Source organism: Plectropomus leopardus, chromosome 2 (assembly GCF_026936395.1).
Source record: "Plectropomus leopardus strain MGB_pleo_1.0 chromosome 2, ASM2693639v1, whole genome shotgun sequence".
Classification (NCBI taxonomy): domain Eukaryota; kingdom Metazoa; phylum Chordata; class Actinopteri; order Perciformes; family Serranidae; genus Plectropomus; species Plectropomus leopardus.
The window spans coordinates 12,883,215-12,910,742 of NC_142177.1; the positions used below are offsets into that span (position 1 = coordinate 12,883,215).

The 27,528-nt window shown below is 40.9% G+C and overlaps 2 protein-coding genes across 7 annotated transcripts in view; one reads left to right on the forward strand and one right to left on the reverse strand.

Annotated features, from left to right (window-relative positions):
* Positions 1-1,054: 1,054 nt before the first annotated feature.
* On the forward strand, positions 1,055-8,161 carry LOC121954002 (twist-related protein 2-like). The gene is made up of 2 exons (XM_042501307.2): positions 1,055-2,130; positions 7,109-8,161. The coding sequence occupies exon 1, from the start codon at positions 1,289-1,291 to the stop codon at positions 1,859-1,861; it is 573 nt and encodes a 190-aa protein (XP_042357241.1). The 5' UTR covers positions 1,055-1,288; the 3' UTR covers positions 1,862-2,130; positions 7,109-8,161.
* A 641-nt stretch (positions 8,162-8,802) lies between these two features.
* The window catches only part of LOC121953971 (histone deacetylase 7-like), a 62,036-nt gene continuing 43,310 nt past the window's right edge, over positions 8,803-27,528 (reverse strand). For 5 of the 6 annotated variants that reach the window (XM_088085520.1, XM_042501296.2, XM_042501263.2 and 2 more), the window contains 14 exons: positions 27,078-27,270; positions 26,638-26,771; positions 26,374-26,494; positions 26,213-26,262; positions 24,789-24,896; positions 24,465-24,520; positions 23,243-23,330; positions 22,476-22,595; positions 19,723-19,820; positions 15,548-15,666; positions 14,235-14,368; positions 14,058-14,142; positions 11,225-11,372; positions 8,803-11,127 (listed from right to left, as the gene is read on the reverse strand). In XM_088085520.1, coding sequence (XP_087941646.1) covers positions 11,085-11,127; positions 11,225-11,372; positions 14,058-14,142; positions 14,235-14,368; positions 15,548-15,666; positions 19,723-19,820; positions 22,476-22,595; positions 23,243-23,330; positions 24,465-24,520; positions 24,789-24,896; positions 26,213-26,262; positions 26,374-26,494; positions 26,638-26,771; positions 27,078-27,270 — 1,497 coding nt within the window. In that variant the 3' untranslated portion in view covers positions 8,803-11,084. The other variant, XM_088085541.1, reaches the window with a different exon arrangement.

A 27,528-nucleotide genomic window follows, 5' to 3' on the forward strand; every position in this document is an offset into this window, starting at 1 on the left:
AGCATGTGTCGGCTCTGCCCTGAGGCCGTGGATGGCACAATTAGGTGCTCTCTCACCTCTACAGACTGAGGTCACTGGGCCACTGAGGTCAGGGGTTATTTAGGGTCCTGTCTGTGCCTTGTTCCCAACCCATCATAGATGATAGGAGCAGCTGACGTCATTATTTTCAACTAAAAACAGGTTAAGTGTGACATAATCTTTAGAGGTGTTTCAGTGTACATCAGTGTTTACAGACACAATGATGTGTGAAAAAATAGTTCATCCTGTGACATTCTTTCCAGGAGGCATGCTTGCACAACCTCACATTTTCTCTCAGATCTACTTAAAGCTTTTGTGGCCAAAAAGACTTATGAAAAATCACTTTTTTTGTGTGTTTTTGCAGAACTTTAAAGTCTGTCATGGAAGAAATCTGTAATTTGTGCCATTTCCTAACATAACATCCACATCATAAAGTGTATTGTTTGACCTATAAATCCCCCTTTAGTCGTTTAATCTGCAGTATTTTCATCAACTCGGCCTACGTTGCAAGCTGTGGTTTAACGGATTTGTTTTTATAGTGTCTGGTTATCAGCATGATAAAAACCATGGCAGACAAATGTTGTGTTCTCATGTTAAAGAAAAAAAAAGTTCAAAAAAAGCTCTACATCACATGATTAATAACTTTTATGCTGCAGGAAAAAAATATTTGAGAATGTGCTTCCATAAAAATACTATGTTAAAGTATTGAGTATTAAGGTTTACAGAAATGAAATGTTTCAATTTATTCCTGTCTTAATAATGAGTTGATGAATGAGGATGCAGACACAAGGGTGCATGCGGACTCATGCTCCAGCCCCAAATCTGGAACCCATAAAGCTTCAGACATCCCTGCAACATTAGACACAGCACTTCTTATTGGCTGAGCACTCCACTTACCCCTTTTTCTCTACCGCCCGCCCAGCTAACGAACACTTCCTGCTTCTCTGCCTGGCTCAGGCGGGGCCACGCCCTCTGGAAGTCCGCTCAGCCAAAGAGAACTGCCCGCAGGCCCTGGGTTTGCGTTTGGGTATAAAAGAAGCGGAGGTGGACCTGCCTGTCAGATGGTTTGTTGTTGTTCTGTCTGCCAGGTTGAGAGGGGGATGTGAAAGTGAGAAATTTAACAAGGTAACCAGGAAACAGGAGCGACATCCAATCCGATGGAGCTTCAGAAGCCGTAACTGTATTTTATGAGAGAGAAGACTTTTTGATACAAGTTAAGAGCATCACAGCGACTCGTCTTTGCAGTGAAAGGTTGTCGGTGGACGGTACAATGAGAGAAGAGGTGTCCTGCACCAATTCCCCTGAAGGAGGTCTGGGGGCCAGTGAAGAGGAACTGGAAAGAGGATCGAAGAAGACCCTCCAAGCGGGAAATCGAAAACGCTCCCCCTACCCTAAGAAGGACAGCCTCGGTCAGGCGGAGGAGAGCAGCACCGGCAGCCCCAACAGCCTGCTGCCATCCGGGCCAAAGAAGGTGAAGAAGAGCCCTTCCACTGTTGTGTCATTGGCTCCAACATCGCTGGGCCCCAGGCTGGAACAGCCCTTCGAGGACCTCCACTCTCAACGCGTCATTGCCAACGTGCGGGAGCGTCAACGCACTCAGTCGCTGAACGATGCCTTCGCATCTCTACGCAAAATCATCCCCACGCTACCTTCAGACAAGCTGAGCAAGATTCAGATCCTTAAGCTGGCCTCGCGCTACATCGACTTCCTCTACCAGGTGCTGCAGAGCGACGAGATGGACGCCAAGCTGGCCAGCTGCAACTACCTGGCCCACGAAAGACTGAGCTACGCCTTTTCTGTCTGGAGGATGGAGGGAGCCTGGGCCATGTCCACCAGCCACTAGGATCCCATTCTGTCCTAAACCCTCTCGTGTCCACATCTCCACCCCACCGCCTGTGTCTGTGTTTGCATCCGTTTCCTGACCTTTGAATTTTTCCCCTCCCGGTTTGATCTCAGCCTTTTCAACTCAAAACCTTTGCATACACTCCTGCTCCATAAAGGTTCCCTCCACCTCTTCAAGTTGCCCTCCATTGTTTCCACCTCCACATGCTCTCCCCTGTCTGTCCTACAGTTTAGTCCAGTGCAACAAGACGCTCCACTGCAGCCACTCAGGTATGGACTCAATATACAAACACACACATACAGATATCACGTAAACACGAACATGCACGTGTACACACACTTCTGTCTTCACCATGTCATCAGTACACGGACGTCTTTCTTTCCATGATTCAAATAGTTGAGTTTAGTAGAGTTTTCCGTCTTATTTGCAGCCCTTCAGCCCAACAAACAAACACGGCAGATGGACTTCACAAACAAAATACTCAGACAGGAATTTAAAAAAACAAACTGTGCTGGTCACTAGTTAAAGCTCTTAAAGTATAGTATGTTAAAATTAAAAGCAAGTATAACACAGAAACATTAACATAATTTACAGTTTTATTTTTATATTAAGACACTGTATTTTTTGGAAGACTTGATCATGGTTGTATTTAGACTAAAGAAGTGACAGCAAAGCTTTTCTAAAAGTCACATTTACAAAAGTGCATAAACTCACTGATAAAAAGAGATATATTAATAAATAACAAACTCTTAATAAAACTGTAAGCTAAAAAGTTACTAAATTACAACACACGAACACAAGATGAGTGCCACTGTTTACACACAACTATCAAGTTTTTTTTTTTTTTACCTTTGCACTCAGGTGAATAAATATACCATGAACTCTGTGATTAAAAAAAAATGTTAAAGCAAATATACAAGAAATGATTCAAAGGTATAGAAAAATATTTTAGAAAAGATCATATCAGTTATATAATAATATAAATTATTTATCTAATGCTGATAATTTAAAGTGGTTCACTAAAACTGCTAAACTTATTTTTACTAATTTCATTTATAAAGTTATTTATTTTACTGATTTCGTGAAATGTAGCATGCTGTTAATTATTGGCTGATATTTTGTTGTTACATAAAACCATTGGTAATAAATAGCTCATATAACATTATGTAAGTCATCATATCACATCATATGTTAATACTGTGTTGGTTTGTGCAACTTTTTTGTCATTTAGGGTGCAACTCTTGCAAAAAGGATATTAAGCTCAAGAGGTCTTTCTTGTTAAATTAAGTTAATCAAAATAACAACAATACAAAAAGAATACAGTTTCATATTTAGATTGCAAAACAAAATCCTTCACATTGAATTATCATCAAACAAGATATTAAGCAAATAATAATTTTATAATGTGTCAAAACGTGTCAAAATGTTAGTAAAAAGACATAAAAGAAATGTCTATAAATCCTGTCCAAACACGTGCGGTACATGAATATACCTCTCCTGAAGTCATGATAAAAATAAATAAAAATAAGACAATTAATACAATAACTATGTAATAATAAGATAAAATATGATCAAAGTTTGAGAACAGATTTAAAGACAGCACATTTAATCACTTTGCTTGTTTTACTTTAGTGCCTAAACTGAACTAACAGCACATTATCTTCATCGCAATCTAAACTCCCCAGTGTTTGACAGACCTCTGATGTATTTAAGACAAATGTTTTCCTCCAGAATCTGTAGGATCGACTTCACACGGGGTCTGTTTTTTCTCAACCATTTTAACAGACACCAGATTCCTGCACAGGTACAGAATGAAAGGAGGAGAAGAAAGAAAGAGAGAGTGAGGAGGCACATCTCTCTCTCTCTCTTTCTCTCTCCCTGCAGCCTTGCCCTCTCTCCTCAGGATCTTGTATCGTGCAATCAGGCCCCGCCGGGGCCCAGACAAGCAGGAACCTTTAGATTGGAAACAGTTGTGAGGTATTAGGAAGGTGTGTGTACCAGGGTTAGGGTCAGGAGCACGGGCCTGTGTGTGTCAGCACATGTACATGTGTAGTGGTGTGTGTTTGTAGTTGGCTTTAATTACCTGTGCAGTGTGTGTGTGTGTGTGTGTGTGTGTGTGTGTGTGTGTGTGTGTGTTCAGATTAGTAAACAGGAATACACTTACAGATGTATTTTTTGGTGATTATATCTCTCCCTTCTGGTTTTAGTTTTATAAAACTTTTATTTTTTGGGAAAAAAGGGCAGCCAGGAAGTCCTTCAAAATAAAATGACAACATACAAGATAAGGATTTAAATGGAAAAAGAGCAGGGGACAGAGATATGATGAGGTGCAGAGAGCGTGTTGAGGCGATCGTGGCGCTTTGCTGGAAGGAATGTACACTTTCTCATCAGCTAGATGACAAGTCAAAGTAAACACGTTTCAAACAAACTATTCAGTATTCGATCTTTGATCAGACATGAATGCATTCTCACAGAGTTTCATTCGCTGTCCAGGAATCACAAATAAAGCTACACAGGCTACATGTTACATATATACATTACACTGTCCAGACACACACACACACATGCGGCCGGCGGCCATGTGCACACTGCAGGTGTTCCTCTCTACGTTATTATCAAACCTCCAGTGGCCTCAGCAGCAGACGTGGAGGGCTCCACTTAGTGCTGTGGATGAAATGCCAAGGCCCCTGCACGTGGAGCGTCCTTGGACGCAGCGCGGTAGTTATTACCTACTACTTTGCCTGCTCTGCCTGTTATCATCAGCTCTGCAGGGACCGCCACAGAAAGTGCTGGAAATTCAAGGCCTGAAACTGACCTGAACGTCTAAGTTTAGGGAAGATGATGAGGTTGGAAAGACATCAAAGAAAGGGTGTGCATGCGTGCGTGTGTGTGTGTAATCTAAAACTCTGTGTATACATGCACTAAATGACATGTATATGAGGTTATCACTCACTTATGTGAAAACTACAGAATGTCCAAAATATTAAGGATATTTACAGCAGCCTCTTTTTAAGTTTGAAAAGTTTAAACATCCTGCTTCTCTTGAATCACATGTCCACTATTGCAGATGATATGTTGAATGTGGACAAAATAACTGGAACACTTGACAATATATCAAGGTACATTTGTTCCATGTAAAGTGATTTAAACCTGAAATAATGTTGATGTCTTAGATTGCAGATAATAATTATAGGTGCTTCTGTAATTTTGTCCAGCAAACATAGTTTTATACTTAGATAATAACTAGATAATTACTGTACACCATCTGTACACGCCATAAAAAGTACAAGTATCCTTTATAGTTTGTACTTTCTCTGTAGGAGACAATATTTATTTGCAATTCTATAGCATGCACACGCACACACACACACACACACAAACACACACATATGTACATGAACACACAGTGGACACTTTTGCATATTTTGATGAGCAGGATTTTGGGATGTGTGGGTGTCTGGCTCACGATGAGTCTCTCAGAATGAGACGATTGTTCTGTTTGAGTTGGCACAAAAACAATACTCTCCTGTCTGTTTATACTATAATCAAAATGCCTGTCACTGCTCTTTCCTCTGCCGGAACCCCTGGCTCTGCTGCGTCCCTGTGTGTGTGTGTGTGTGTGTGTGTGTGTGTGTGTGTGTGTGTTTTACAGTTTGGACTGACCAGCTGTTGGATGCTCTGCTGTGCATATTAAATCTCTGGCGCTCACTACGGACTGATCTGGGACCAGATGTAAAGTCCTCTGTGGCTCATCTGCGTTTTAAAAGCCTCATCCAGAAGTTGTGGCTTCTGATAGCCATCTTTATTTTTAGAGAGCCAAACTGTGAGCCGAGCGCAGGTGGGAGGGTTTTGTGTATGTGTGTGTTTGTGTGTGTGTGTGTGTGTGTGTGTGTGTGTGTGTGTGTGTGTGTGAGACAGTGTAAGTTTGTATTAGTGTGTTCATTTGACTGCTGCATGTGTATGTGCATTTGCATGTGCATTGGCCTTGCTCAGACAGCTGCAGGGATAGAGCGCCATGGAGAAATGACTTCTGGTTTGACACGTAGACAACACAAACCCCATAACTTGTGTCCAAAATGCATCAGGATCTGTCAAATGTTCACACGCACAGTTTTTGAAACAGGAACAGTTATGTGTGATTTAACATAAAAGTTCCAGTACTTTAAAAAAATATATATATATAAAATCACTCCCCCCTGAAAACTCCAGAAGATCATTTAAATGCATTCTCTTAAACAACTATGTCCTGTGGCGGACTCCGCCACTACCATAAGAAATTATGATAGAAAAAGGTAATTACTGAAAACATAAACTGAACTACTGCAGAAAAAAAGCAGTACACAAGTAGTATCAAACATAACATTTGAGTTAATCAAAATAACGCTCCCCCCACCCCCACCAAAAAGAAAAAAAACAAACTCCAAAAGCACCTTTAAACGTGCTTTCTTTAACAATTGTTACCTGTGTATCTCTGGTGCTCAGGTGGGCAATTTAAAACCAATGCAAAAGTGGCGGACTCCGCCACAACCAATAAAAACTATGATAAAGACAGCAAATTACAGAATAAACATAAACTGAATGTATGAAACTGAACAATAAGTAAAAAAAAGCTGTACTATCACACAATGGGTTTGACTTCATGAAAATCTTAGGAAATTTAATTTTAAATACTGTAAAACCAGACAGATAAATGTATGTTTTAAGAAGTCACTTTTGTGTAAACAAGAAAACAGCAGAATAGAGGTTGCCCTGAACTTTGTGACATTACATGACAAAGAAAATCTTTTGTCTGTCAATTTACACATTTACACCTTTATGGCATGATGAAAGTCATGTGATGGGCTGAAACCCACAAATATACATCTAACTCTTTCTGACTGACTACTTCTTCTCTCTGTGTGTCTTTCTTGAAGCATGGAAAGGCACACTGCAATTAGGGTGAACTGAGAACGCTCCAGATGAAATGTTTGCTTGTTAAAACAAGAGAAGAGAAGCTAAAGGAGCTGTAGGGATTTTTCCACCTTCCGCTGAACAGAAGTGTTTGTTTGTTTGCACAAACATTTTTATAACCTCAACACACGTCTCAAAGACTTCCACCGGTGGTCTGTTTTTTGCACAAATATATATAAATATAAATATATATATATATATATATAAATATGCTCCAGAATGACACACAAGTATGAAATGTCTTCTTATCTTTAAAGTGTTATAATGTTAACTTATGTATGTTTCTCATCTCTGCAGAAAACCAGCAAATGGAAAATTCTCTAAACTCGAAGAAGAAAGTTCCCACCTCACCAGACAATCCCCATTTTTAAAATCTTTTTTAAAAAAAACCTTTTTTTTCTCTTACTCTGGACACGTGCTCGACTCATGACACTGAGATGAGATTCCTGCAGCTTGACTCTTACAGCTCTGTGTTTCTGAAACACCGCTGAGGAGACGTGACAGTCAAGCGCTGAACATTTTAAATGATGAAAACAAGGAAAAAAACAAACAGCTGGCCTGCGTTGACAATGAAACAAAATGGCTGCTGGTTCGAGTGCCTTTGGTAACACCGTGATAACCATCATCCCCCCGACTCTTTCCCTTCGGATGACTCACTGCCAGACAGACATTAAGATGACTAATGATAATGGCACAGTGATGGTTAGAGGGCGGTCACAGCCAATGAATGTTTACAGCTAAAATGCTAATAAGCTAATCGCTCTGGCTCTCAAGGCCCCGTTTTGTGGGAAAAAGAGGAGCATGAGGAATCTGACGCAGATCTTCTACTCTGTTTTGCTGTAGTAACTGGATCGCTTTCTGTGTATTTTGGGGGTTTTAAAGTGTATCTGTTTGTGAATTTGGTGTACGCACACTGTATTACTTTAACTCTGCTCATGCATTACTCAAGGCTTTGATGAAAAATGCCCATGGGAAAATGTCTTAAACCACTGATCACAGTTCAGCCACTATTCCACTTCTGTTTTTTCTCACTTCAGCTTCTCTGTTTTTAGTGAGCGTTGCAGAAAGTTGTATTTTAAAATGCAATCTTATTAATCTTTTCCCAGCCGCTTTAAGAAATATCTTTGCAAACTTGCTGTGAGCATCTTCACTGAATAATGCAGAAAATAAAAGCAGAAAGCTTCTTGTAAGTGATGAAGTGATTCCAGTCATAATATAGAGGATTCATTTGAAACCCATAAGTAGTCTAATTGCTGTTTCATAATGTTTGTGTTGTTTGCATTATTGCTTTTTTTAATATTCTTTATCGTGTCAGCTCCTGTGGACAATAAAACTTCTCTTGGTGCTGTGTATGAGTGAAACATTTTGATAATCTGAGCAATAATGCTTTACGTGTTGGTTTTCAATAGGAATTCAGACATGAGAGGAAGCCGGGCTGCATAGGTGTAGATTTTGTGGGGACACGCAGGGGACACATCACTGTCAATATTTCTAAGTGTACATTTGTCCTCTAATAAAAATATGCAAATAGAGGAGGAATTTTATTTTGAAATAAATAAATAAAAAAACACATTGACACCACACATTAAGGCAAAAAAGGCAAAATTTGTGCATAGGAATTCATGAAAATTTAGGAAATTAAGTGTTTGATGCTAATTTCTGGCGGAGGATCCCCCAAACCCCCAGTTTCATGTGCCCACCCCCCCCCCAAAAAAATTGAATATTAGAGGACTTTTACTTTACAAAATTAAAGACATTAACACCATAAATTAATGCAAAAAAGGCACAAACTGGTGCATAAAAAAATCACTAGAAAACATAAAATGAAATGTTTGATGCTCAGAATTTTCTGCCCCCCCCAACCTCAATTTCATGTGTGCTCTCCAATATTTAAAACAAAACCTGCGCCCTTGTAAATTTGCTTAAATAAAAATGATGAAAGATTTAAGTTTAAATGAGCACGCTATTGAAAATAAATGACTTTATTCAAATGCATATAATTTACCTTTATTAAGGATTTTTTTTGAAGCACAAACAGTAGAAAAGACAAAAAAGCAGACAAAAACAAACAAAAAAGTCATTATGTACACTGTACAGAAATGTCAGTTAAGAGAAACTGGTCTTTTTTTTTCAGTTTTAAGAAAGGTCCAGTTTGTTAAAGTTACCTTCACACAGGTTGGTCAGCGTGATACGTCAAGGCACACACGGGCTGACACTTTGGTCTCTAAGTGCGCACAGGGTTCATTTTGGAGATCAAATACAAAAATAAGTCATTTGCATGAATTAAGACATTAGACACGTCAGGTCATGACTGTTCTCTTAAAACTATGTAAAGCTACACTCGGACTGTACTACATGATATGGAGCTTACCCTCATTTTCACATTATCTTTACATTAAGGACTTGACAGGATTTAAGTTGCGTACATGACGCAACATAAAGAAAGAAAAAAAGCTAACTATAAAAAGAATAATCCATAGCACCGTCAAAATTGTGTTAGGCATGCAAAGAGCACTTCAAAGACACAGAATCTGAATGTATAAATAGAAGGGTTTTTTTGAGAAATGAATTTGTTTATATATCCGTCCTGTGCTTTCGGTGCCGTTCAACTGTTTGGATAAAAAAAAGGAAACATACGCAAACTCTTCAAAGTCTTTGAAGTTTTGAAAGCCATGCCAGTCCAGGGACGGCACATTGTTCTCATAAACTTTGGTTGCGCTTAACCTGTGTCCAATTGCACTGTGTGGATATTCAACTATCTCAGTATTATTGCTCCGTCCTAACTGCTAAAATGTCGTCGTTTTGGTCCAGGGAGCAAAACATCCCCGCTGCTGAGAGTAAACAGAACGCTGCTACGTTAATGACAAACGAAAGGTCAGTTTGTCCTTGTTACGGAAGAAATAAAATAAATGTACAAAGTACAGCAGGAATGCTCATCCACAGGTTGAAACACTGGTCCACTTAACAAACGCTATCAAAGATTTTAAGACCCGAGTCATTCTGATCCTCCCATCCTGAGGGCAATGTAAGTGCACTTGAAGTGAATGATTGTCATTAAGTCTTTGGATCCAAAATGTGATATGCATCATCACATATACAATCATTTCAGAGTGGTTGCGCTGCCCTGAGGCATCGTTGGTGATTCGTCTGCTTATTGACGTCCAAAGAATCTCCCCTGATATCGATTCTCCAACAACGGGAGGCATTAGCTCTTCACTGTGACTTAATGCCACAGATACAATCTACAGTATGTCTACACTCTTAAGATGCACCTCATCAAAGTCTGCTGTGTCTTCTTTTATCTGCCAGGGAGCCATAACAATAAGTGCAGCCATCTCGCTGCATGTGCTCGCCCGACAGGCCAAGAAAGAAAAAAAAGATTTAAGAAAATATGTGGACATACAAAACAATATGAAACATATGTATCTCAGACTTCACTGGAGCTTCAATCTTACTGGAGTCTTAAACAAAAGAAATCTGCTGACATTCACAAAAAATGTGTGCCAAAGGTCAAGTGAATATTCAAATGAACCCAAAAATGAACAAACAAGATGTTTGTTGTCAACATAGCCGATGTGGCTGTGTCTCCTCCATTTCGTCCGGTTTACGTTACACAGCGGCGCTGTGCGAAAAACAATCAGCAGCTCCTGATATTTTCCTTCACTGGATCTTTGTCACATTTAGACAAATGACATCATCATAGTGGGACGTGGAGTCTGTTCTCCTTCACCGGACACATCCTGGCGGGGACGACTCCTTCCGCTCTGACTGATTGGCTCCAGTAAGCCCAGGTGACCTTTGACCCCACATTCAAGGTTACAACAGTCCGAGGGGTCTCTCGCAGGTCTTGAGGGAGTCATTTACAAGGTGAATGTCTAAGGTTGCAGAGCTGTGTTTTGTTAAGTTTGTGTTTGTGCTTCGTCATGTTGTTAACTTCCAACGCCACGACAAAATGAAGATCCTTCATTAATCTGTCTCTGGTTGTCTTTCTTTGCAACTTTTTCTCAGTTCAGTGACTGATGTCCCCTCCAGGACAAGAGGATGAATGTTGTCCAGGTGAAAGTTTTTGCTCAGTGTGTGTTTGAATCAGAGTGGTCAGACTGCTGCCAGTAGTCATGTAGGAGTTTTTGTGAGGCGATGAATACAGTGGTCGAACTGAGGAGGACATCTGTTTCCAGTGATGGTCCAAATGCAAAGCTGTGTGTGCGCGTGTGTGTGTGTGTGCCTGTGTGTGTTACCATAGAAACTCGGTTGAGGGCAGCTGTCAGAGACCTCAGAGAGGATCACCTCTCTTTGTCAGTTTTTCTGTTTGTTTCCTTAATGAACGAGAAAAAACAGAAAGCTTGTATAAAACGTAAAGTTCAGTACTGTAATGGTGCTAAAAGTGAAGATTAAATACGAAATCGTCCCTACTTGTCAGAGGTAATAGCTTCCATTGACAGCGAGGCGATGGCGGTGACGGCCTCGCTGTCAGAATCTCGCCTCAGTCGCCGTCTCTGCGCCTGCAGGTAGGACAGATCCGCTGTGGAGGCCGAATCCTTCACACTCTGCCAGTACTCACCTGCAGGAAACAAGGAGATGGAAAAGAGGGAGAGGAGGAAGAGAGAAAGATTAATGGCCTCAGTCGTCGGTATTCCCGTGTTGTTTTCATTCAGAATGGTTCCTTGAGGGAAAGTGCCTGCGCTGCATTATTAAAGAGCAGCACTTGGTGTTTGATCCACCAGTGGTAGCTGTTTGATCTGAATATAAGCACTGGCTGTCACATAAACAGCCCGTGGTCTAAATATCCATGTTGATAATTTCAGAAATGTAAACTCAAACTCAATCTGTTCTCTCAGGGTCTCCAGGCTTTAGTCCTGTGACACACAGTGGAAGTAAAATCAATCAGTGTTTGCAAATGTGTTCGTCTAAGAGCGTGTGTGTGTTCTGGCTGCGCATGCAACTCACATATATTTCACCCCGGGCCTAAATTATGGGCTTAACATTCTTGTGGCTTTGCAAATATTTTTAATTAATCTAATTTGGTTGGGATAACATTTGTGTGCAATCAGGAGGGGATGTTGCGAAGGTCGTGTGCCAGAGAAGTGTTTGAAGATAATTGGAGCCAGGGCGGGCGTGCGTGTGTGTGTGAGTGTATGCGTGTCTGTCTGTGTGTGGGACGGCTGGAGGGAGGGATGGGAGACAGGGATGTAAAGGAGGAGAGGTGGCCAGAGAGCAGGAGGGATGAGGACACAGAGGGAGGAGAGTGTGCTTCGTGGAGGAATAAAGAGAACAAAGTTACAGATGATAGAAATGCATAAAAAGATGCTAAAAAGCCTTGAGAAATAGAAACTGAAGAATTTTCTGATGGAATCAGAAAACTGAAAAGGTGGATTGGGAATTAAAATTTTTTTCCCCTAATAATAAATTATTATTGGTTGGTTAAATACAATTAAACCAAAATGTTTGTGATGCTAAATGAAATGATAGCAGAATCAAACATGTTTTCAGTTTAAAACAACACTGAAAAGTTCCCTTGGACACTTACAAATGTACAAATGTTGACTGTAAAATCCCTGTAATTTGTAACTGTTTTGTAATTTTACCATGCCTCCTCCTGAGCCCTGTGTCATTTGGGGCTTTATTAATAAAATCTGTCTTGACTTGAAATCCTCCCATGTATAAGGCAGTGGTATGATTGTTATCTGGTGCAAGAATAACAGGTGTTTTTCCTTGATCTCATCTTCTACTAAAACTATGTACTTCAGCTGACATCAAGGAGAAATAACAGTCTGAAAGTCTGCTTATTCACTTTAAATCAATTAACAGGAATATTTTTACATTTACATCTCACATTTGTTGTGACATTTCAAAAGTGTGTGTGACATTTGCTTGTCAACTAAAGCAGCTTATGACTGACCTTGGAGAGAGTGAGAAAGTAAAAGCCACTGATAATGGAAGTGAGAGTGAAGGAGAAATCGTGCAGTTAAAGGTTAGATCACAAAGGGTTGCAACAACTTTGGAGGAAGACTGGAAACAGCAAATTAAGTTTAGAAATTAAGTTGTGTCTACTTGAAGAATGAAGGTTCAGCATCAATGTGTGAAATATAGAAGGTCTGTGATCCCTTTATTAACACCATGGATGCCCCAGAGACATCAAAATCTCATTTTCAGGGGTCTCAGAGTTGGCGAGTTATCTTCTGTTTATCTATATTGTAAAATTCTTTTCATGCTTAAGTAGTGAAAGGTGAGGAGCAGCACAGGGAATGTGATGGTGCTGCTAGTGTTGTCAAAAATATTGGTTTCTCTTATTGTTAATGTTTACTACAGTCAATCTGCTTTTCTCTGCTATTAACCTAACAAGTTCTTGTCATGTAATAGCCTTCTAATGATCTTTTAATAAAAAAAAGAAACTGTATGCTGTTAATGTCCTTTTTCTCGCATATTGAAAATGGCATTGAATATCAATATTCTTCAAGGTATTGCATCAAAGTTAGAAACTCTAAAAAAATACTCTAAACTCTGCAGTTCTGTTCCTCCTTTCTATTTATGAAAAACCTTATTTACGCCTTACGTCCTTAAATTTTGAGGTAAAATTATAAAACATGGGGTTTGAAATTTTACAGTCTGCTTCATTGCTACAAATGATCTTAATATGTAAACTGTGAACAGTTCAATGAATGTGTCCATGCTGTGCCATCTGTGCGTAACATTACACTTGGTTTTGATTTTTGAGAGGTGTCAGTGTGTGACTGACATGGGATAGGTCTGCTCAGGTGGAAATACAAATGAGAATAATTCAGTCAAAAAACTTCTGCCTGCTCAATCTGAACGTTTAACATTCTTTTATGTTTATTTAATTTTACATTTATTGAGTTTCTATTCACCCCCACAGTTCTGGTATAGTACTGTCCAGAGGTCAACAGCGCGCATTTCATTAGCCTACCGGTCAGGTTGTGAGTCTTGCATTAATGTTTCAGGCGGGGTCAGGTCTGGAATTGATTTAGCGATAATTTGCAGGTAGCGAGTCGGTTCCAGTGCCGAGCTCTGCAGGTGAGCGGCGGATTTTCAAAACTGGAAACATGCAAGACTCTTGACAAAAGGCTTACAAGATGAAAATAGTGTGTTAACATGCGGCTGATTTCTTTGTCGACGCACCCACGATTAATCACAACAGAAAATGTGTGTTCATTTATTTTTCACAGTGCTGCTAACTCTCTGAGTGACGTGTTGCTGAGGGCTCTGGTTGTGTTATGTGAGTTCTCACCCTGAACATGGATGACTCTCTTTAGCGACTGGACGGCATTTTCACAGGGCTTCTGGTCCAACACAGACTGGGACAGAGGCTCCACCTGGGACACAGAGTGAGTGGTTAGAGGATGAAACATACTGTGTATATATAAAAGAAACACACATGTACTGTAAGCACACACACACATCTCACCTCCATGCCCAGCAAAGCGCTGACGCAGGCTTCAGAGGCATCACAGATGGCCTTAAGGTCGTGTCCCCCCTCCAGAGCCAGGACCACCCGGCCCCCAGCCAGTGACATCAGCTGACGGGTCAGGAAGCCAAAACCTGGAATAGAACATAGATTATTAGACAGAGTACTGGTCAGCGATTTTGCCCTGTATATTGATTATCACAATTAAAGCTGCAGTTGGTAACGCCTATAAAAATATATATCTTTTTAAATATATATAAATGTATATTCGCTGAAATTGTCACTACAGGACATGAGGCAGATAATCTGTGAAAAATCTTATTCATCTGCCTCCTTGTAGTGCTTCTAATGGCATTTGCAAGAATCCAGTGCACATGAACTAAAACAACCAATCAGAGCTGAGTAGTCTCAAACGAAGCTGTCATTCTGTTTGTCCTGTTCAGCTGTAAAATGATACAGTTTGTGATGTGGTCTCCATGTTGGAAATAGCTGAAACAACATGAAGCACCGTCAACCAGCCGAACCAACTTTCTCATTTTACAGTTAAATATTGCACTGAAATATGTTTCTGAAAACATTTGAGGTGCAGTAACAGAATCTTGATTCATATTTTGACTGCAGTACACTAGCACTGAATGACTTGATTGACATCTGCGCTAGAGACTCCTTGGCTCTGATTGGTCGTTTTCCATGATTTTCGTTTACAGACTGCCTGTTTTATGTACTTCTGTCAGAATACATTGACAGTATAGTTATTTTTATGAAAGTTACCAACTGTAGGTTAAAAAGATCCCTTCAGCGAAAATTTGGGTCATTTTCCATGCCAGCTTTGAATTGAATGCTTCTCCCTGCATTGTAGATGGCATTCAGTTCTATTCAGATCAGAGCCCATGTCTTCCACATTTACATTTATGAATTTACATATTATATAAAAAGAAATAGTAGCTCCTGAATGTTTTTTCTCAAAATCATTGCACAAACTAACTTTCATTTCCCTTACAATGTTGCATTCAGGAAATTTGGGGTTTTTTGATCAAACTTCCGGCATTACAAGGTGCTTCTCACCTGATGCTAATGTCTGATATCACATCCTGCAATAACAATAAGGATATTAACTTTAATTGCAGGAAGACAACTCTACACCAAGGGGGGGAAAAAACGCCAGAGAAGTCATTATAGATATGTATAAATAAGTAGGATGGATTTCAGACTGCACTTTGTGTGATGATTCACCTCTGTATCTGTGTCTGTGTGAAAGAGTGTGTTAATGTGAATGTGTGTTGTCTGTGAATGAGCGGCTGACTGAGGCTTACACTTGGCTGTGACCTTGTAGCCTCCCAGTGATGACAAATGTCCTTCGACAGCATCAAAGCCAGCAGACACCAGCACCACATCAGGGGAGAACTCGTGGGCAATGGGCATCACCACAGCTCTGAGGAGGAAGAGAGGAAACTACATGCTGTGAACCAAATACTGTATCGTATGTAACATTCATTCAACGCCTGTGGCCTGGCGGAAATTATATAATACATTTAATAAATCCTGTTTTCAACAGGTATTCATAATTTGTGAAAAACAGAGAAGTTGGAACAGTGAATAAAATACAATAATGACAAAGAGGAAGTCATTGAAAGATTGATTTAATATCAGAATAATCTGTAACGGATTAGTTATTGTAATAAACAGAATTTTAAGGTGCCTGTAAAGTTTTAAAAAAAAAAACTGAAATCACTGCATGGTTGAGGTGATTGATGTGCAACTGGAACACTTGAACAATAAAAGCCTTTTTTTTCTGGATTGTTAACTGCAAACATTTACCTCATTGTGAACTCCGTCCATTTGAAAATTATGAAAGATAAATTATCAGAGGCCATGTTCCAAGAGTTTGATCTCTGTTCTCAATCCACTCCTGGTAAGTGGCCAACACTAGAAGGTGGGGTAGCTCCCAGGTGTGAATGTGTGCAACTGTTTAAATGTGAAGCAGAGCACGTCTGCTGGAAAAAAAAGAAGCATGAGCGCTCTCCTGGATATATAAAGATCAAAAAACAGTCAGAGCGAAGCAAATTTAGGCAGGTGGCAAAAAACTGAAACGTTTTTGTGGGGTGACACAAGCAGATAAAAATGAGACCCTTGACATATCTGGACTGGGACGCCCACATACTGTACGGTCTACTCAGGGGAGACCACTTTCCTCGCCTCTATGCTCTCCTCTTCACTTCCTCTCGTCTCCCGCTGCCAGTTATTTAGCAAGAGCGCACGGCCCATGCCGCGTTTCATTCTCTCTCTTTCTCTCTCTCTCCCTCTCTCAGCGGCAGTTCAAAGGCGTTTGTGTGCGTCTGGTTCCTATTAGGAGCTCGTCCCTCTTCTCACGTCACTGACAGCCAGCCATCTGGGATCCATTGGGCCTAATTACGCCGCCTTTGGATTCCCTAACAATGCACCCCCCACTTCTTCTCCTCTCTTCTGCTCTCCTCTCCGTAGTTTGTAATTCGTCGGTAGCCACCTAGAAATGCACATGAATCTACGAGCATGCACATACATGTGATATACAAGTCGAAAATATATACCTCCTCTTGTTCTTCCTTTGAAACTGGAAGTTATGCGTGTGTTTGCTGTGCTACCGGTGATTAACCTGACCTTAAATTCTAACCACCTTGGTAATCCTCCACACATACACACACACTACGTCATGACACTCAATCGCCACGCAGCTGAGCTTTCTCTTGATTGTACTGAAGTCCCACCGCCACTCTTGACCACAATATTTCCCCTGTCACTAACATACACCCAAAAAAACAGAGACACACATCATCAACAACCGCGACTTTTCTGTTCCGTCCTGAAGAAAAACACACACAGAGTCTGGAACATCCCATCGTCTAAATCATGTATTTCAAATTGAATTAAAGAACTGGCACCAGACTAGACACTTAATTGCGTAAACATGAATTCATGAAGCATTAAATTTTGTCTGCATAGCCTGTTATGCATTTATTTGCACCAGTTCATCCACAGAATGGTGGCAAAATCCCTTAAAAAATGTTTGTAGCGTGTGTTTTTTTACAAAAAAAATCCCTCCTGTGCCGCTTCATGTATTTTGTTTCTTCAAAATCTTGTGTGCAGTTTTGTAAATCCAAATAACATTTTTGCTATTATTGTGGAATCTTTTGCCTTAATTAGATAGCTGTCAGTGGCAGTAAATATGCGGTTGTTCCCGATGCTGACACGCAACAAAGGTCTTTGGCCGGATATGCATCCCGGACATCACAGCTTCATGGTATGTGCGTCAAACCGCTGGACCACCAGGACACTCCTTCTCCGCAGAGCTTTGATACCAGGCAAAGTTTTCTAGGGGTAACACACAATACGGTACAGTACTACAGTGTGGTTAACTGAGGAAGTTTTACACATGAAAACACTTGCCATTTCCCAAACTGGATGAAAAATACCAAAACCAGACGCCTGCTCAGGAAAAGACCAGTTGTTTCTTAATTAGCATCCAGAGCTCCAGTAAACACTGGACTTAGTGTTTCCGAGCCTGCCTATTGGCTCTATGGATTTTTTTTTTACCAGTATGGGTGAGCTCATTAGCATCTTTCCTTTGACGAGGGGCCCACCCACTGTGTCTGCTGCAAGCTCAACTGTGTAGAGCTCACATAATGTTTAATCATCTGGTGGCGAGCCAATGTTGCTGACAGAGTTTGTAACAATGTAGAGCAGAACCAAAGCATATTCATTCAGCAAAAATGGCTTGAATGAAATGAAAATTGTGGTGAGAATGAAGATGAGTGTCACTAACACATCTGTGTTTTCTTTTGTTTTCAGCTCAACTATCAATGGAGAGTTCTGGCTAATATCATTGCATAAACCATATCAATGTTTTGTCCATTTAATACTGTGTGTGTATACTCTAGTGTGTAGACACTGACTACTGCTAACTGTTGTTCAGAGGAAATCAGGAATCAGATATGAAACATGCTTCAGATATGGTGCGCTCCATTTCCTCTGGGAAGCTGGAATTATCGACTTCCCAATCAGAAATGTCAAGTAGAACTTCCCTGGAAGTCGGATTTTCAACTCACCAACCTCAAAATTCAATATGGCTGCACATCAACAGTGGCGAAAGCTGCAATAAACTATACCCATTTATGATTCCCAAGCTTTAAGCTTTTGTATATTAGCACTTCTGTCTTATTTGTGTCTCATTAAACAGTCGTACACTCAGTCCACACGACTTCTTTGGAAGGTAGCTACGATGTTTGTTTGGTCAAAATACAGCGTAATGCATTGCTATTGACTGGTCTTGTTGAAAATGGCTAACCTGGCTAAACTGGTATTGGTTACAACCATGGACAGTGTATAAGACAGATGACTTGACACCATGTTAACTGATGGGACATGGGCCAAACTAAAAACTAAATCTTTTGATGTATTTTAGTTGGTATAATGATGATTTCTGTCATTTAAGGTAGTTTTTATCACCCTTATGTTTGTTCAAGTGTTCATCTTCTGACAAGGTAGGTTTTAATTAATTATTTGATGCTATAAAAAGGGGGTTTGATGAAATTATTGACACCAAACAGTGTGCTCGTGATAAATGGCACTGCTTGTGCTTGGTTGGACAGGTGTATGAACAAGAACTCGATTCTGTGAAAATAACTACTGCATAGACTCTGACTTCAAATGAAGTCACCTGCGATGGCAATGGCTGTATCCGGAATATTTGGCTTCATTTTTGTACAGTGGGAATACGTTCAGACATGTCGTCCATCTTAATTTACAGTCTAGGGTTACAACATCTTAGTTTTCCAACTAAGTTGTACTGAAATGCTGTCAACTTGGGTGTGATGTCATTCCCAACACCAACCTCAAACTAACAAGGTAAATGGAACTCTGTAATAATGCTTATTATAGATAATCCATCGCAATCGACAACTTCCAACATTACAGTATAATTGCGCGATAATACGCTCAAAAGTGTGTCTCACAGGTGTGAATTTCAGTGGGCTTCAACAAGTAGGAGAGATTATAGTGGCTTATTGTTTGTCCTCCTGGCACATACACCTTTTATTCTAATTGCTGAAAAAAAAACACTTTCCTTTTCTTCATGAAACTGAAATGCTTTCTGCTTTTATTTGATCTGGCTGTTTTCTCCCATGCTGTACCTGGTGTTATTATTGGCTTAACCAGCATGCTAACATTTCAGTATTTCACTGACAGCATACCTGAGGTGATGTAACAACCCTGACAATGATGCAACTCATTTGATTGACAGACTTAAGCTTAAAAGGTAGGAAAGCATACTCACCAATATAAAAACTATATTATGCTTTTGTGAATGGTCAACAGACTAATGTATAAAGTAAATCAATTCTTTAGCAAATGGGCTTGAACATGCAAAAACTCCAGAATGGACCCTTGTTTCTAGATGACAAACTGCAGAATACTACAGAAAGCAATATGTGGCTAAATGAGACACGTTCTTTACCTGAATGCAGCCAGGTACTCTGCATCACCCATGGGAGGGTTCAAACCTCCCGTCCATCCCACATTCACATTGAAGCCTTCGCCTGCACCTGCACCCACCTGGATGGGACAACAGAGTGAGACAGAAGAGAGAGTGAGACTAAGAGAGAGAGAGCATCTCTGTGAATGTCAAAAAAAAAGTAATGAGTCCCAGCGAAAGTTGAGAAACTGCGTGACGATGACAGATTTGTGTCAAATGTTCACAAAACAAGTGCGGCTGTTCCAAAACCTTGCATTGCACCAATCGAGGAAAAGTGACTGAATCTCTTTAAGGCAACACAAGGGAGTGATTATGATTCCTAAATGAAAGACGCATGGCTATTAATTCAACACCCCTGTCCCTCCATTTTGATTTTGATACAATTTGTCAAATGGCCCTATAAATCATTCTGAGCCACAAGAGAGCTACACCCGTTTATGATTCCCAAGCTAGGTTATAGCTATACTGGGAAATAGTGCACATTTGGAAACTGCTGCCTTAGAATCACATTCTTTATGCTGTAAAATGTTCTATTTATAAATTAAAAATACATTATTTGTATTTAACTGGAACGACTGTACGCTTTGCACAGTGCACATGGAATTTAGTAGGTTCGGTATGTATGACATGTCAAATAAAACATGCATGGTATATTACTCTACACTATTTATTTACATTTTATGACGCACTGTAAATGATTTTAGTGGATTTCATTTGCTGTATTGAGATTGACGTGCACTCCCAAAATGCCAGGCGGAGCCGATGGACGTTCTCTCACTTTGACCTCATATTTTGGGGGCAGAGAGTGAACTGAGGCCCGGGTCTTGGAAAGAAGGTTTAAAGATTCCTGCCTTTCTCTTTGTAGTCCTGCTAGAAGCCATTTAGCTGTTCTCAAAGCCCTTCACCATCAGTCAATGTGTCAGTTTGAGGGCAGAATGAGGAGGTTGATTGACACACTCTTGGCAGCAAGGCGTGGTAATTTCCTTTGTGTGCGTATGTGTGTGTGTGTGTGTGTGTGTGTGTGTGTGTGTGTGTGTAGAAATGAGTGTGTATGGGTGTGAGAGGATGTTTGAAAGAATGCTGATGAGCATCGCAGAGCGTCTGTCTCCATTCTTCTCTCAGTGGACGGGATGTTCACAGGGCAAACTAAAAACACATGAGGCCTCCTGTCCTCTGCCAACTGGTAATGTACCCACATGCACACGCACATGCACATGGACACACACATCTACAGCCACGCACACACACACACACACACACATGCACACACACACACACACACACACACATGCACACACACACACACACACACACAATTCCTGCTATTGCTCCAAGTCTCTTGTGCTCCTCTCTGTCCTCTTTCTCTCTTTCATGTTTCAAGAGTTGCTGGACTGGATTAGGCAGTCACTGGTTTCTGTGTGGTACTCGGCACTCTCTGTTATGGCTATGACATCACACCACTACCCCATGGTGGGTTATATACCTACACGGGGGACAGCTAGACTCCAGAGGTTTACCACACAGCTCAACAGAGGTTGAGGGGCCACTTAAGGCAAAGCCACATCCAAGCCAGCAGAGCGTTTTATGTACCGTCCCTCATTGGGGGATTTTATGGGAAAACATTGACTATTTTATCCTCATTATTGTGGGGGAGGATGGGAGAGCGAAAGGCGGGGATGTGGAGGGACTGAATGGGTTGTGAATGCCACCGTGGGTTGGGGTCAATTCATCCGACTGGGGATAGTCATCACACTTGGTTTCTGGTAAGACCGCATGCAGAATTCATAGGCATCTCAATTTCCTGTATGCAAACATAGGCATGCAATCCGACTGTACACATCCTGTTGTAAAGTTTTTACATCTTAAGACTTGACGATCCTAAAATAAACTTGAACTAGGGAAATGAAACCTACAGTAGATACACAGAATCAAAGTGCGTGGGCTTATGGTGAGTTCTCCGGATAAACACATTTGTAGCATTTGGAAATTTAAGATTGAAGAAGTCAAAAAGCTGCAAAATGACAATGGACAAAAGCAAACAAGCCAATATGAGTATTTTATGTTGAGCTGGAAAACTATAACAGAAATTCTAAACAATTAAAATCAAAGACAAGCACTTTGTGTTTGGTTTTATATTGTAAGCAGCCAAAATTATGGGACCACATTTCTTCAGTTCCAGTGGTATAAGTAAAATATGTTTGATCTGGCTGGTTTGAGGCCCATTCATAGCAAAGATCCTTTGATCTTAAACCCCTGCACACTGCAAGATAACATATAACCTGTCCCATTTTTTTTCCTGTGCAGTTCAGACTCTGATCCATCATCACAACCAAATTCAAATTATAATTCAGGCTTTATATAATGCATATTATTCCGGGATATATTGTGACAATCATTCTTACTGTTTTGACAAGTATGTGCCAAACACAAGGGTTTTGAGCACCCTAATGTCCCAGTGGGATCACTTAATTACCAATTATTTCTTTGCCAACGTACCATCCTCACATGGGTTGTATTATTATAAGGAGTCGCAGTAAAAGAATTCACTAAGCTCATCACCTCTACAATGAGAACTTGTGTCCTAAATGTTTCTCATGTGTGATTCTTTTGTTCTACTGTTTTCACAAGGATTCAGGTACATGCAGAGGAACAAAAACACACACAAACAACTAGCCATCACCATAGTAACACAAACAAAGAGGAACAACACAACAGCGCTGTGGAAGACTACTTGCCTCGCTGGGATGTCCACTACCAGGAAAGAAGTTGCCATTGTCGTAGCGATGTAGAGAGATGTACAGCACATTGGGGTCATTGTAGAAGGCTTCCTGGGTGCCGTTGCCATGGTGAACATCCTAAACAATGATTAGATGACAGGTTAGGAAGCTACCAACACAGGTATTTCACACATGATAAAAATACAATTAAAATCTCAATGGATTAGCATATTTGCTTTAAGTATCACAAGTCACAAAAAGCAACGTCACTATTTATTCTTTTATTACAGTGTTCACAAAATATATCACCCCAATGCAGAGCAGAGTCTGTTAAACCTACAAGGCTTTTCCCTGTTGGTGTGTTTTAATCTTAAAATCTTTCTGATGAAGCAAGTGGTAATTAGTGTTTGATGCCGTAATATGTCAGAGAGCAATGTGTGTGTGTAGAGACATGGTACAGCCTCATATACACACACATGGTGAACAGACTTGACTACCTGGCTGTGGATCAATATCTGCACGTGTGTGACTGTGTGTTCATAAGATTGTGTGCGACTTTGTGTCTACTCTGAGCATGCGTGACATGTCACATGGAGACCAGAGATAACAGTGCCTTAATGAAATAAATGATAAATGGGAGTGCTACTGTGGAGAGCTGCTCTGCTTCTGTTCTGGTACCTTTTTCGTACCCACGATACATTTGTGTGCTGGTGCGTGTGTGTTTTTGTCTGTTTATTCCTATCCATGTGGGGACCAGTGATGCTGATCCTGCGGTTGATCCTCACCCAGTCCACGATGAGGATCTTGCTGACATTGAGTTTGTGTTGGAGCTGCTTGGCAGCGATGGCCACAGAGTTGAAGAAACAGAAGCCCCTGTGGACAAACAGACAGGAAGGGAGGCAGCCACATGTTTTTATCAGGACATCTTCAGCAAATTAATAGCATAGAATCACCGTATGGACCTTAGGAACCTCTAAGACATGTCTCCAATTGTACGGTGTCATGTGGTGACTACTAAGTCCAGGTTCTGAAAATCATAGCACTCTAATGTACAAGTCACAAAGGGAAACTCCTGCCAGGCAAACATTTACTGCAAATACTGAAGAAATGAGGATGTTTCATTTCAAGTTGTATTTCATCTTCCAGTGCTGACAAACAAAAATGACTTTTCATATTAGAACATTATGCTGAGTCTGAAATCTTGCACTCCTGAGAAACGCACAACCCACACATTTTTAGACAAACACAAAACTAAGCTTATCGTAAAATTCACTTCACATTCCAAATGATAACATAGTGTGAATTGCAGCGGGACGTGTGAGATGATTTCAGAGAAATGAACTCACAACTTGGCACAGCAGCTGCCTCAACTCTCGCTGTCTTCAGTAAAGGTATGCAAAGAAAAAGTGTTGATGTATGAAAAACAATGGAGGAATGTTGGAAGTGGCAGTGTCAGCACGAGTCGTAAACTCAGCACGAGTGCCTTTGTGTGTGTGTGTGTGTGTGTGGGGGGGGGGGGGTTATATCATATATATGCTGTCCAAATCTGCTCATCAACAAAAGTCATTATCATCCCATAAATAACCAGAGACAAGCACTGCTGAGCACACACACAGCCCCAGCTGAATGTGGTTACTTGGCTAATGCCTCCAATCAAAGACTGACACAAATCCATGCACACGAATACACACACATACAGTGCAGCGCAAACACACATGCAGTTTCTTTTGAGGTGCTTTGCTCTGTCTTGAAACTTTAAAAGAAACCGAGTGGAGGAGGTAGACTGCCTCCGGCATCAGTCAGGTAGCACACATCACACAAACTCACACACACATTAAGATCGAGAGACATAGGCTTGCTCTCTCTCTCACACTCAGAAGTGTAGCTGATCTGTAATAAATCCTTTGAAACACTTTGTAGAGACCTCCTGGCTCCTGGTATGCAGGTGTGTATGTGTGTGTGTGTGTGTGTGCTGGCACGTGTGCGTGTGTATGCTGCTGTACTTACAGAGGGGAGGAGTGGGCTGCATGGTGTCCAGGAGGCCTCACCACTGCAAAGCCATTCTGTGAGAAGAAAGCAAAAACTTTAACACCTTTCTGCTTTCAGGGGTCAATCATCACAGGTCATATCTTCAAGCTTACATCTGGCTAAATTATATACCTTACATCTATTTTAATTGCGGACAACAGCAATTCACAGGAGGGGAAGCACTGAAGCAATTCTGTATTGTATATAATGTTAGTTGGCATCACAACCTCTTACACTGCAGCTTTGAAATTCCTGACAAAACACACGGTATTTACTGATACAGTTTTGACATTAAAGACACACCTTCAGCTCTCCTTGGGCCACCTTCAGTGCTAGGTCTGTGACACATCCCGCAGCGATACGGGAAGCTGCTGATGTGTGAAGTTCATTCCAGACTGTATCAATGTCTACCTGTCAGTACAAAAGTGATGAGACACATGAAGACTGTTCAGAAGTCAGACAACTACTCATTATTTGCATGCAGATGCAATAAAAAAACAGTGTAAAAAATTCTTTCTTTCTTTTTTTAGTTAGTTCAATCAAAACTTGACTTGGTCTCGACTGATTCACCAAGATTTACTGACATCCAGTTGGGACAGTTTGCAGAATTCTACCTGACAGTCACACTGGAAATTGTCAGTCAGCAGCTGCTATCAGCCGATAAGAAGTCAGCTATTGGTAGTTCTGTCTATGATGATTTACATTCGTCAAACTAACTTAAGTTTACTTTTGCCTGAAATTCCTTTATTTTGAAAGTATAAATGTCATGAATCATTATTCTTATAGTGCAGTGCATTCTTGTAGTCTATCGACAAAAATGTGTGATGGCGAAACCTTTAACTTCAGTGGATACTAACCATTGCTGAGACCGCCTTTTTTCCCCATATCCACTTTCCCTTTGTTGCATCTATTCTCCATATAAAACCCGTCTTGTGTTTCAGTGTTACTCCATGTTTCAAAACTCAAATTGGTGGTGTGCCGTGGTGGAACAATGAAATCAGAGGAATTTCTTTTATCACAGAGTTTGCCATCTTGTTCCAATCACCCCTCTTCACCAGAGCAGCCAAGGTCCGGAAATCCAGGAAGATCAGTCGTCTTATCAACTAACACCCAGCCCCCTTTTTCTTCTCCTATGTTCTCTCCTCCTCTCTTATCTGTCTCCTCTCTTCTCATTGTGCTTCACAACAGTTTCCTGTGGGCATTATTATCCGTGTTTTGCTACATAAGAGGAGAAAACATCTTTTACGTAATCTATTCTGCTCTCCTACCTTCGCAATTTATCTTCTTTTTCCTCTTCTGTATTCTCATTCCCTGTTTGCCCACACCCATTCCCTCTAAAAAAAAAAAAGCCAGTTTCACTGACACGCACCCCTCCAAGCAACAGTCTCTATGTGTACCCTCTTTTTTCCCCTTCTTCTTCTCTCTCCCACATCTCACGATTTTACAGCCTTTGATTTCTGATTGGGTTTCAAAGTTGTCTTTGCCAAAAACAATAGCATTAGCAATTTGTACTATTATTAGCTTAACTGCGTAATGAGGCATAATCAGCCATGTAATGTTTGCTGTACGCAATTAGATAAGTGGAAAGATTCCCACATGACTTGTGTTTTTTAAGGGTTCTCCGATGTGTGTACGCATGTTTGTGTGTGTGTGTGTGTGTGTGTGTGTGTGTGTGTGTGTGTGTGGGTGGGTGCGCGCGCGTACATGTGTGCGTATGTTGCACTCACCCCAACGCCTCCACAAGGTAACATCACAAACATCTGTTGCGATAAGATTCCTGCAGAAGATTATTTTTGTCATTCAAATGTCATGTATAATTATATCTATTATCATTCTAACATTACTATATTTTTAAATTATTATTATTTATTATTAACATTGATATTACCAGCCAGCTTGCGGTTGTCCAGCTTGAGGCGGTTGAGCGGGTTGGTGCCGAACAGAAGCACATGTTTCTCTGAATGGACTGACTGCAGCTCTTCTAGAGTGGCCTTCCTACTGCGGATACGCTACATACACACACAAACAGACAAAAATATACATATACTCCATATAATATTGCCTGTGAAGTTATGGATCTGTAGAGAGAGAGAGAGAGAGAGAGAGAGAGAGAGAGAGAGAGAGAGAGAGAGAGAGAGAGTGCAGCTCATACCTCACACTGGTTCCTTAGGCCCCTTTCATGCAGCCTGGACCAGATACTCTGGACCCTGCCTGCATGCTCAGGATGGCGGCTGTTATCCCCACAGGTACATTGGTGTTTCTGCATCTGAGCGTCATAAACCAGACCTAGACAGACAGACAGACAGACAGAGAGACAGACAGACACACACGCCACAGCACGCACGCACGCACGCACACACACACACACACACACACACACACACACACACACACACACACACACACACACACACACACACACACACACACACACACACACACACACCATAATCATCATCATCTCTTAATCTTATTTTCTTTCCTTAGTATTTCATGATGATATTGTATATGAATAGTACCCAAAATATGTCACCAGCTAATGGGATTCGTGGCTTCTTTTTCACATTTTTTCCTTTAGAAAGTGTCCCTCACCTGTGGTGAAACGTAACTGGATGTCTGCTGTGGGGCTGGACAGTGACAGGGAAGGCAGGGTTGTGGGTGGATGTGGAGGAGGCAGAGAAGTGGAGGCTGGGGAGGACTGAGTCCGAACCAGAGGCTGATGAGGCCAAATTAAAGGCACACCCAGGGGGTCCAGCTGGACACCTGATCTAAGGATCACCTGCCTCTGTGGTTCCCAGGGTGGTGGGTGAAAAGGAGAAAAAGGAATGAAGGAGCATTTAACTGCAGCTGCTGCAGCAGCAGCAGCAGAGCATGGCAAAGACTAACTGGAGTAAACCTCCACATACTCATTAGTGAAATGCCTCTCTCCAGTACATTGCAACTACTCATTATCTGGTCAATTGAATGCTGCGTGTCTAGAACAAGCAACTGATAAAGAAAATACAGCCCTGCCAAGCATGCTTCCACAGTACTTTAACTCTTT

Coding starts and splice junctions, on each gene's coding strand:
- LOC121954002 (XM_042501307.2), top strand. CDS start 1,289: ATGAGAGAAGAGGTGTCCTGCACCAATTCCCCTGAAGGAGGTCTGGGG.